Genomic DNA, 12054 nt, shown 5'->3' on the forward strand with positions numbered 1-12054 from the left:
ATGAAATTTACAGACAGATTAATTAAAATAAAAACTTAAGCGGGGAAAATACAAATGCTTCCGTAGCCATTAATGACTTAATGAGTATGAATTGTGTGCTACGTCCTTTGCAGTGACAATTTCAACTTAACACCTATAGAAGATTTTTGTGAAAATACCAAATGGAGTATATTTCACAAGAATGGAGTTCATTCCTTCTATAGCATTAAAGAGACTCGGAGAATCTGAGGAGCATTAGAGCGGTTGTTTGCTGGTGGTGGCCACACACTGCACTAAGTCACTTTGTGCTGCTCTAACTTTAATTTGTCACCTATCTGTATGTAGTCTGGGCATTGACTTCATGATGAGAAAATACATTTTAATTGGTAACGTATGAATTTTAATTAAAACAAAACAGAAAGTTTAATCGAGAATACAGCTACATCAGTTAATACAAGATGATAGTATGCCACTTTTCCATCTTCTCTGATAATTTCCCGGAGAGCTGCAGAGCTGTACGGGACAAGAAACAAGGTTTTTCAGTGATCCAGATGCAAGATTCCTGTGAAGATCTGTGTCCAGGTATCTTCTATTGTGTAAATGGACAATCTATTCAGTGTTGCTAACTTGGCAGGGTTATACAGGGTTCATTTTATGGTCAGAAATTTCACAAGAGCATAACATTAAATATGTTTATATGCAGAAAATCAAGTTGTATGTCCAACAAACTAAAAGAATCATACATAATCATCCTGTAAAAAAACAGCCACAGCTCACTCCAGTGTAATCTAGGCATCATCAGGTTTGTCTGCTGGTGGTCCACATGGTTGAAGCATCTTCTCCATCAGGTTGAAGCGGACACGCGCTTTGCTCTCGTTCTCAGCGACGGAGAAGTAGTTGAGCAGGTCAAAATGTCCCATGTAGGAGCAGTAAGAGTCTCGGTGCTGGTTGACCAGCCATTCCCACTTGCTGGTGTCGGCGTGTCCTGTACCGATGTACTTTGACTGAAGATGCTCCAGTTGACTGTGAATGTTGTATCTGTCTGTCATTCTTGCGGCGATGAGACTCCCAGAGGCTCTAGACAAAAATCAGAATGTAATTAGAATCATATGCACTTGCAAGGAATCCACATTGGTGTATTAGGTGCATACGTTAACATATTAAAAAGGGAATAAACAAAAAGGCAAAGTACTGATACAGTCAAAAACATAAATATTAGGGGTGTAAAGATTCTCCGATACGAATCGGTATCCGGTTGTATTATCACAGATACGACTACATAGATACATGGACCCCTGCATTGGTCTAAATAAGGCATGTGCTGGTTACCGGTTTTAAGGTATACCACAGTTTGAAAAAGTCAGTATCAAAACCACTAAAGTTTCCCGTTAAACCGTTCCTGCGGAATGAGCTGTTTTGAGTGAGTTGAGTCGTCGCGGACAGAAAGTGCCGGTCAGAAATCCCTCTGCCTGCCAACGTGCAGCGTAGAGTGTCACGCCCCCCCCCCGTTGTTGGTGCGAGTGTATGTGCATTATGGCTGCAGGAGATGAAACCCTAACTCTTCCCGCACGTCTAAAAAGACTGAAGCCGGCTATGTGGGAATTTTTTGGGTACTGAAAAAGCACAGACGCCCCAAACAAATTCAAGGTAACGTAACGCTGTCTTTGAATGAACGTTTGCAATCAGCTATGAGAGTTAACGTAGCATGTCTAACAATAGTGAAATAATTACTTCAGGCTGCTACCGAGGCAGATAACAGGCTAACGTCAGCCATTTTCCTTCCTAACGTAACTTCACTAAGCAAACAAGTACACATTTTCTGCTAAGTTAGTACTTTTACAGTAGTGTTAAAATAATCTTCCACCACTGTGTACATCTGGTTTGCGACTATCTGTGTTGTACAGAGAGTGTAAACATGGTATTTTTGCTGAAGGTTATCATACCGTCAGAATCTTATACCAGCCCATGCCTAGTCTAAATGGACCAAGATTTCTAACGTTACGAATCGGTTGACTGAAGCTTTGCTGTCAATCCAACGAAGCTGCGTTGTGCGCAATGCTGTTGATAGAGACGGGTGTGTGTTTCTTTGTGAGGGAGACAAAAGCCTTAACATTTGTGTGATTAAGGACTTGGTCATTCATGATCGGGATGGCGGGGACCAGCCAATCAGCGCCTTTGTTTGGGTTTTGCAGAAAAAACATGTGCCGATTGCTAAATTTCGTTTATAATTTCGTTAGCGGTGAAAGTGGCTGAGAGGAATACATTGTGGATATTGTAAATTGTACTAGCTGTGGTCTGCGAGTCATCCATCCATGCGTGTGTTCATACACATGTGAGAAGACTTGTATAAATATGTAGGCTATAGATATATATTTGGGTGTTAAGTTTATATTGGCATTTATTAGGGGTGGGAAAAATAATCGATTCTTAGATGCATCGCGATTCTCTCTAGAACGATTCGATTATCGATTCTGATAAGTTAATAATCGATTATTTATTTTATTTAAAAAAAAAAAAAAAAATATATATTTTTTTTTTTTATGTGTTGATTTTTATTCAAAAGTTACTGTCTCCAGACAAGTACAAATCAGAAAACAGAGTGAGTGAAAGAGGATGGGATAATGGACAACAACTTAGAGTTTAAGCAGAAAAAAAACACAAAAATGGCCAAAAGGAAAAACATTTTTTTTTGTATATATACACACACATGATCTAATAAGACATACATAAAATAATTAGGCAAAACACATATAGGCTGTTCATCTACTTTATCACATTACATCTGACCACCTCATGTTTCATGTTCTAAGAAGCCAATTCTCCACCTTTAAACATGACTGAGCCTCTGACATGGAAGATTACTCTGAGAGAAGGGGACTTTCACAAGCATGTTTAAGGCTTAAGAATGGAACGACCAAACAAAAACCTCAGTAGACAAAACATTTCATTAAAACTTGCGTGTGACAAATATATGTCAAAATCTAAGCTTTGTCTAGCTGCTTTGTCTAGGAAGTGATTAGCAAACTGAGTAGCAAACTCAGATTTATATGTATATTTTTTTTAAATCACGCATGGAAATGTACATAAAAAAATTGTTGCATCGAGAAGCATCGATAATCGGTTTAGAATCGAATCGTTGGCCTCTGAATCGGAATCGAATCGTGAGGTGCCAAGAGATTCCCACCCCTAGCATTTATATGTTCTAAGATGTTAAGTTTCATTAGCACAAAAGTCCGCTAGCCGCATGCCAACGCTCACAACAGTACGAACTCGCGTTATACTTTAACGCTGTGTACGATTATAAGTGGAGTGCTCACAATGGCTGTGTAACGTGGACCTGTGTTGGAGTTACTGTCTCTCAGGACTTGACAGCAGCAAGGAGGCGGTTTCATTTAACATGGAGCTGATGTTGATGTTATTTGATTTAAAGAGGCTAGCTAATTAAGTTGAAGTTACAGTGTATACTATTAGCATGTCCTAGCTTTACTATTCCCTGGTCCATTTTACAAAATATATATTTATTTGAAGGTAGGCAATGCTTCTTTTATAGAATTGGTTTATTTTAATTTATAAATGGGAAATCAATGTGTGTACATTAAATAGATATTAACTGTATCTATCAGATTAAATCGTATCTCATCGCACCTAATCATTTAATCAAAATCAAACTGAATCGTTCCAGATTAAATTGTATCGTCCCTAAACCCTATCGTAGCCCATGTATCTAGATATGTATGGAATCGTCTTATAAGGGAGATATGCTCACTCCTAATAAATATACATATATTACAATAAAAAGTACGTAAAAAGACACTTAACAAGTATGTACATTATGGGTGTTTTAGAAAGGGAAAGAAGGAAGGTGGGACGGTTTAGAGCAGGGTATGCAAAATTATTGATGAGGGGATGTGCAAAAGTTCACAGTACATATAATGTTAATATAAATGCCACGGTCTCACGATATAGCAAGGACATAACTTAAGTTCATGCAAGAGGCGCACAGATCGAATTAACCATGTAACAGTTAAGCAGTTATATTGCTAATATCTAGCTAAATAAAAAGAAAAAACAGCTAGCTACATCTCTGGCTTAGTCATTGTTAAATGAACTACTGTGTCTGTGCTTAAGCCAGTTATTTGTTCAATATAACCGTAACATAGTAAATACCGGGAAAACAGCTCCCTCGCTTTTACAAAGAAACAGTTAGCTAGCTAGTATGCTAATGTTGACTTTCTGGCCAACAGTAACGTGAGGTTAGCTAGCTCGTGTTAGCCCAATGCAAGTATCCTCGAACCTTAACTTAAACTGTTCTTTTAGCTAAATATATGTTTCTTAATGATGATATAGTTTTCAGGTGCTAAATATACTTACTCGATCAAATGTAAAGAATGTAAGCACGAAGGAAGAAGATGAAAATAATATGTTCCTCCGTTCGCACTTCGTGGCAATGCAATGGAACGATGACTTCCGGTAGGTTCCACCTGTAAAATGAACCGGAGAGAAACAAATGGGGGTAACTTTCTGTTCCTTTCAAATTTAGATTCAAATTTGCATGGCCAGTGTTGCCTAAACAGGTGTACCAGGGATAGTAAGGATATAAGGATAGTGTCATCTGTTTTTAAGCTTTTTTGCCTCAGACTGACACACAAGAAATGCTTTATGTTGCAGTTTTTTACATCTAAGTAAAAAAAAACAAGTTTTCTGAGAGTATGTCAAATTCTTGGTAATTAAGTTGTCTTATGTTAACACACTTTTTGGGTAAAATCGCTTCTATTTTTATACAGGCTGCAAACAGCTCTGTTGTATCTGATGCCCTTGTTGGACTATTATCTTCAGGTATTAACAGTACTTTACTCCATGATTTGGTAATGTAACATAGTGTACCCAATGCAAAACTGAGGGAAACAAGTGAGTCTAAATCTCGTGGCTCTGTGAGTCTGTAGGCATACCAGTACTTAGAGGGTGATATGGAGAAAATCAAATATCACAATATTTTTGACCAAATACCTCAATATTGATACCGCAACGATATTATAGTGTTGACTATTGGTGCGTTCACAAAATATTCACACAATGAAATTTTTGATAAATAATCATCAGTAATGTGGATATAATGACTAAGTGGGTAAAGGCAAATAATAAAATCCGAAAATGACATCACTTTACTGTAATGCAGCCTTTAAAACCAGGAAATCACAATATTACAATATCCAAAATCTAAGACGATATCTAGTCACATATCACGATATCGATATAATATCGATATATTGCCCAGCTCTACTCAGAGCTAGCTTAAAGCTAACATCAGCACACTAACATGCTCACAATTACAACACAAAATTGCTGATTTTTAGCAGGTATAATGTTTACAATGTTAATCTTGGTTTAACGTCTTAGCATGCTAATGATTTATTATATATTTACGTATAGTTTATGTTTCCCTGGGTCCGTTATTTTGAAATCACCCACATACAGCTTACAGCCCATTTATGTTATATTCTTAAAACCTATGCCCTCAAATTTGTGGACAGAGTTTTTTTTATAACTTCCATTCCACCTCCACAGTGGCTGAATACATTTTTATCATTCAAACTGCATTTGAAACATCAATCTCCCTTCGTTAGTTTGCGAACATAGGGCCCTGGGAACAAAGCCTTGACCCCCACACTGCCAGCGTGGCTAAAAACGTCAGTGAACTTTTACTATTATAATATTTCTATTGATGCTTTTATTTTTAGTAGAGTTGTTGTTTATCTTACTTATAGAGTACTTATAAAGTGCATTCATCCCCAAGGAAATTGACTGAGCATGTAACAAGTTATGGTACATGTAGGAAAGGTGTTGTTATTGGTACTGTGTCTGTTTTTTATGTGTGCAGCCTGCTATTAATAGAAATAACTAGAAACCCAGAAAGAATCAACAAAGTTTGATGTGATAATGGAACTCTATAAATGCAGGGAAAGTAAAACAATGCCGTCAGAGGTTAATTTACACTGACGTACTAAAAGAGGCATTCAAGTTTAGGTATCGAAAAAGCATTCATCTTGGTATAAGATCCCATCATTAAGGTTCACCTTCATGTGTGATTAAACTAGACAGCATACCTATTTAATTAGGTTTCATGAGGACTGCTGCTCATGACTGGATTGTCTGTTTAGCTCACCCGCTCTGTAGAAAAATACCTGAGGAGAATAACTCAATATGAAGGATAACAGTGATAAGAAAGAAACTTCCATTTACCACATTGCACCATGGAGATCTACAGGGATAGAGATTACATTTCTGATAGCACGTCTTTGCCGAAGCCGCTGAGTGAGTTAGGTCAAAGACACCTTTTTATTTATTTCACCTTTTATTTTTACAGGCAAGTCATTAAGAACAAAATCTTATTTACAATTTTTGGTATATTGTCCTTATTTCATTAATGAGAAAAAGTGAGAGTGCCCAGAGGATCTGATGAGCCTTCCTTTCCTTTTATGTTTGTGGTATAATGCATTGTGCAACATATTCAGTCTCTATTGGCAAAATAGAAAAAGTAAAGAGTTCAGTGTGGTTTTTAAGACAAAACTAGACTATCTTGAATGCACAATGGGGAAGCAGACAATGGGTAAACGATGTGGGATTTGCATCAGAATGAGCATAAAGATACAATTAAGTCATTAGTCTTCTGAAATCCACTTAAAGGAGAATAATTGAGATAGAAAGGGGGATGAATAAGATGTGCTGTTATACAACCTGTTACATTATGCTACTCCTTTGCATTATCTCTCTGTGTGTGTTTGATCATGATCATTATTAACAGGCCTTTTCTTCAGTTTCTATTTCCTTCAGTCTGTAGCAGTCCGTACCTCAATATTCAACAATTTGCATACACTGCACTACATTTTAATTAGAAGACAAAATAGAGATATTGCTGAATAAATATGCTGTTAAATATATACACTACCGGTCAAAAATCCCGGGTCACTTTGAAATTTCCATTCCACTCCATTACAGACCGAATACCAGCTGAGATCAGTTGCATTGTTTTTTTAACCAGGGCAGCAGTTTTCAGATTACAATATGTGCTTGCATAATTGCAAAAGGGTTCTCCAATGTTTTCTCAGTTAGCCTTTCAAAATGATATCAGATTAGTAAACAGAATGTGCCTTTGGAACATTGGATGAATGGCTGCTGATAATGGGCAATGTAGATATTGCATTAAAGATCAGCCACTTCTTTCTACAACAGTCGAGAACCCTTTTGCAATTATGTAAGCACATCATTATTATTATTATTATTATTATTATTATTATTAGATGTCATTTAGCTGGCGCTTTTATCCAAAGCGACTTACAATTTGTATACTCTATATCAGAGGTCACACGCCTCTGGAGCAACTAGGGGTTAAGTGTCTTGCTCAGGGACACACTGGTTGATGTATCGCAGTGGAAATTACTCCATGAACGTATGAACGAATGAACCCAGATCTCCCACACCAAAGGCATGTGTCATATCCACTGCGCCATCACCACCACCACCATGGTTTACACCATAATGTAATCTAAAAACTGCTGCCTTGATTAAAAAAACAATGCAACTGATCTCAGCTGGTATTCTGTCTGTAATGGAGTGGAATGGAAATTTCTAAGTGACCCCAAACTTTTGACCGGTAGTGTATATCTCAGAAACATTTTACAGGTCCCATTGTTTCCTATAATTTCCTAGAAAGGAACTAATATGTAACTCTCAATTCATAGGAAGGTTCCAGGAAATGTAATTCAGTACTTTTAGTACTAGTGTAATTATTGGTGACAAAAAATGGAGAGAGTGTCTAATATACTTCCTGAGTTATTCATTTCTATCAATTGTCTTTTAGTCAGTACACAGCAGGTCAGCTGAACATGAAATATAGTGATAAAGTTACCAGTCATTATTAAATATTTAAGATTGTATTTACTTTTTAGGAAATTACAGACTTTGGAGCTCAAGCACCTAAAACACAAAATCCTACAATTAGCATTACCATAATGCAACTCAATAGCATCTTATAGTAGACCCTTCCTGCCTGGTAAACCCCCATATCTTTCATAACCCATGACCCATTTTGTGATTGAGGCTTTATTTTCAAAAAGTGTTAAACACTGTTATCACAAGCGTAAGTAGTATTATTGGAGTAGTAGTCCCCATGATGAGTGAATTGTTCTTGATCATATGTAAAATAGGCGGAGTGCCCCTGACAAATGCATAGAAGAAGGGTTTGCTAGCTTTAGTTCAAAACGTTCAAAATGTTCTACTCAAAGCTCTCCTTGGTATGGAATTGTAATACTGCAATATTATCTTTTTCAACCTATGAACAAGACCGGTGGGTATCAATTCAGCTCCACTTACAATATACAGAACGTTTAAGTGTACCGCTGAAATACCTTGTCAGCAGAAATTGGGTTGTTAATGCAATCCAGATAGTGTAGAGTTTGTCTTTGTAGATGGTATTACAACTACTCTGTACAATGCACCTTATAAAGTGTGTAACTGCTCCAAAGTGGCTGAAAAGTGTCAGAAAAGGACACGATATGTAGTGCAATGAAGGGTCATTCGTGTGTATGCTGTATGTGCATGTATGTGTACGTGCATAAGAGTATAGATTCAGTCTAAATTCTCTTCCTCTAGTTTTTTTGTTTTGTACTCTGCCAGATAGATGTACTGTTATTACACATTTGCATAGCTACATCTAAGGTAAAATAATAGTCACAGGGGCATAATGATCAAACTTTGATAGCCAGTCTTTTAGTGAGCAGACCTGGGAACAGCTATGCACTAGCAGGGAGAAAGGGTAATGAAATCAGGTGGATGGATGGGAATATTGCCTGACTGGATGAGGGTGGGTGGTGATGGCGCAGTGGATATGACACATGTGGGAGACCCGGGTTCGGTTCCCACACTGCTATACATCAACCAATGTGTCCCTGAGCAAGACACTTAACCCCTAGTTGGTTAACCTCCTGATGTGCTTTGCAAAGCTGATGTGCAAAGCACATCAGCAAAATGCAATGTTCCTCTCTGTCAGACGATGAGAGCCAGTTAGACATTAATCTTAGTATGAAATAGCCTGAGGAAACTACTGCTCTATGACAGTGCTGAGTTGTTGAGGTATTAAAGCCCGGGGGACCTAAATCGGATTTGGCACGCCTCTTGAACATTCAATCTCACTCCTTCTTTCGCCTACTGTTTGGTGTTTCTTGAAGGATTTATGTCTATTTGCTGTTATAAACTCATACATTTTTCCAATGGTCACATGATCAGTCAAGAGCCTGTTCACTCAAGGTGTTGGTTATGACCTGAGAAAATCCACAAGCAGTAGCAACGATAAAACAAGACTGGCCTTTGGCTTTTTCCCTGGAGCCTTCAGAGCAGAACAGCAATGTGAAGCCGATAACCGGATAACCACTGTGTGACCTTCTCAAATGAATAGGAATCACATTTCTTGTAAGTACAGATACAGTGCTGAATGTCATTATTTAGGCCATGCCTGATGCAGGTACTGTGGTATTCTACATATTATATGAAAACCCTTTTAAAAACATGATTCCAAAGTGTAGAAAACGTGCACTTTTAATCAATGATATCAGATCATAAATATATCGCAGGCTGCTCTCATGACCCATTCGTACATATAGCTACGAAAATAAATGCACTGTAATTCGTATGTTTTCCACATATTTATAACTACAAGCCCCAAAACACATCCTTGAAAAAGTTAAGGGGAAAACACAAAACTTTTACCCAAAAGAGCTGGTCTGTTGTTCCACGACCAGGACGGAATCCGCATTGTTCCTCTTCAATCTGAGGTTCGACTATCGGCCGAACCCTCCTTTCCAGCACCTTGGAGTAGACTTTACCAGGGAGGCTGAGAAGTGTGAGACCCCTGTAATTGGCACACACCCTCTGGTCCACCACCCCGGTCTGCCACTCCTTAGGCACTGTCCCAAACTACCATGCAATATTGAAGAAGCATGTCCGCTTCGTAATGAAATGTATGACCTTATTAAATATGTCTAATCTAATAAAAGGACATCATAACAGAATGTGGTACATTTACGTAAGTAATCAGCTGTTACATGTATGCAAAACAGCATGTTAAGGGGAAAGGAATGAGCCACAGTATCCATTTCTGTAGGATTTGTAAAAACAAAATGTTCTTTAATCTTCTGATACAGACCCTCATTTTTCTTGAGACAAAGGCTTTGAAATATAATGTCATTTAACTCATGTTTTGGTTGATTAGCTTTGGTTTGGTTGATTAGCTTTCCGTAAAGACAAGGGCAGCCTCACAACATCACGTCTGAATGAGAACACCGTCTCTGCAGGAAGAGGGAACATTCAACACCACTTGATAATAATCACTATGACAGGACTAATCATGCTGCCATCTCCAATAACATAATGCCTGGCTCCCCGACAGCCCCATTCATGACAGGATGGAGTTGAAGGCATGTACGCAGACATACATGCAGTAAACGCGCCCACGTCTGTCTGAGACCGTACTGATCACGATTTCTCAAACAGACACCAGTGTAAGCACCTCATGCACACTACATATGCATGCATACACATTGAATCCACGGTGACCTCACAGATTGTCTGGGTTGATAATATGCACGCATGACCTTTTGAACACATTTGAATTTCAGACGAAATCTGATGTGAAATTCTGCAACAACAGAACTTTCCTCACTGTTTAGAAATACCTTTATTTTTTGTGGTTAAAGAATCAAAGCTTGATTTACTGCAATCAAGGCATCCCAGTGTGAAATAATAAAATAGTGTGGAAACCAGGTTCAGTCCGTATAGATGCCCCCTTTCACTTCCCCTTGACACTTGGTTATACGTAGCACCATATGTCATGTGAGTGCCCACTTGCTGAGCGAGGGCGCAGGATCAGAGAAGAGCAGAGGACTAAAAAATGAAACGCACCTGCTGATAAGCGGGCTTAATAATTGAGAATAATAGTTGATTTTAAAATACTCACAAAAGGGAGGAATAAAGTATGCCAGATGACTCACTTTCATATATAGGTCTTTAAACACAGAATAACAATGAATGATGAAATGCAGAATTGCAAAAATAATTATACAGTATATTATTTTTTACTCCATTATGCGCTGTGCAGAAAGAATGATGAAAGATTATACAGTATATACTGTATGCCCTTTGAATGTACATAATTGTGCTCTCGACTTGCCAAAGATTTTTGTCAAAGGTTTCCAAGGTTACCATGAGGGAAAGTGCCAAATGAAAAAAAATCAAAGACATTAAAAATCATTACACCTCCCTCACAGACATGGAGGACATTTATCATGGCAAACAATTATTTGCATACAAATTTCAAGTTCCTGTTATTGTGCTTGCTAGCTCACTGCAATGGCATACTGGGACAGTTAAATTGGAACAGAGATGCTGTTAATGTTATTTGTTACACCAGTGCTTTTACTGCAATGACCAGTCAAAATTTCTGCTGTGACATCTGAATCCACAGCCAAATGACACACACACTGAGCTGACGCAGCACCTTATCGCTGAAATATGGAGAAATGTCACAACGATGAGTTTTTACATTACAGCAATCACTTGGTGGTGAATTGTAGTTCTAGGAGCTAACAAGTGATTGATTGGAAAAAAGCTCCAGCCTCAAACTGATTTGAATTGTCAAATCCAGCAACCATGTCTGTCTCGACCTTACAAAGTGTAGTTTAGGTTGATATCCTCATAATTCATTTTTATCTGTTTGTAATTTGTACTACTCATCGTTGAGAGTATAGAGATTTAAAGCTGTGTCATGTTTCAGCTTGAGAATGGAATATGTGTATTTGAAGAAAAGACACACTTTAATGCAGCTGATACTTTATTCTGATACAACAAAAAAGGCATTCAGTGAGATTTAGAATTACATTTTATAACATAGAAAATGCATGAATTAACAGTAACATTTTATGTATTGTGTTATAGAGTGTCCATTAAGTAGAAATCATCCTCTGTACATTAGAATACAAGAAATGCCATTTTAAGACTTGACTACAAGTTAAGTCATGATTGAAT

The 12054-nt window shown here is 37.7% G+C and overlaps 1 protein-coding gene across 2 annotated transcripts; it reads right to left on the reverse strand.

Annotated features, from left to right (window-relative positions):
* Window positions 1-356: 356 nt before the first annotated feature.
* sf3b5 (splicing factor 3b, subunit 5) lies at window positions 357-4488 on the reverse strand. 2 transcript variants are annotated; one of them, XM_031308410.1, is made up of 3 exons: window positions 4351-4488; window positions 757-1056; window positions 357-492 (listed from the first exon to the last, which is right to left on the reverse strand). In XM_031308410.1, the coding sequence occupies exon 2, from the start codon at window positions 1026-1028 to the stop codon at window positions 768-770; it is 261 nt and encodes an 86-aa protein (XP_031164270.1). In that variant the 5' UTR covers window positions 1029-1056; window positions 4351-4488; the 3' UTR covers window positions 357-492; window positions 757-767. The 2 variants fall into 2 exon arrangements, with proteins under 2 accessions (XP_031164270.1, XP_031164262.1); XM_031308402.1 differs by having other exon boundaries at window positions 357-1056.
* Between the last annotated feature and the right edge of the window lie 7566 nt (window positions 4489-12054).

Source organism: Sander lucioperca, chromosome 15 (genome assembly GCF_008315115.2).
Source record: "Sander lucioperca isolate FBNREF2018 chromosome 15, SLUC_FBN_1.2, whole genome shotgun sequence".
NCBI classification, from domain to species: Eukaryota; Metazoa; Chordata; class Actinopteri; order Perciformes; family Percidae; genus Sander; species Sander lucioperca.

Coding starts and splice junctions, on each gene's coding strand:
- sf3b5 (XM_031308410.1), bottom strand. CDS start 1,028: ATGACAGACAGATACAACATTCACAGTCAACTGGAGCATCTTCAGTCA.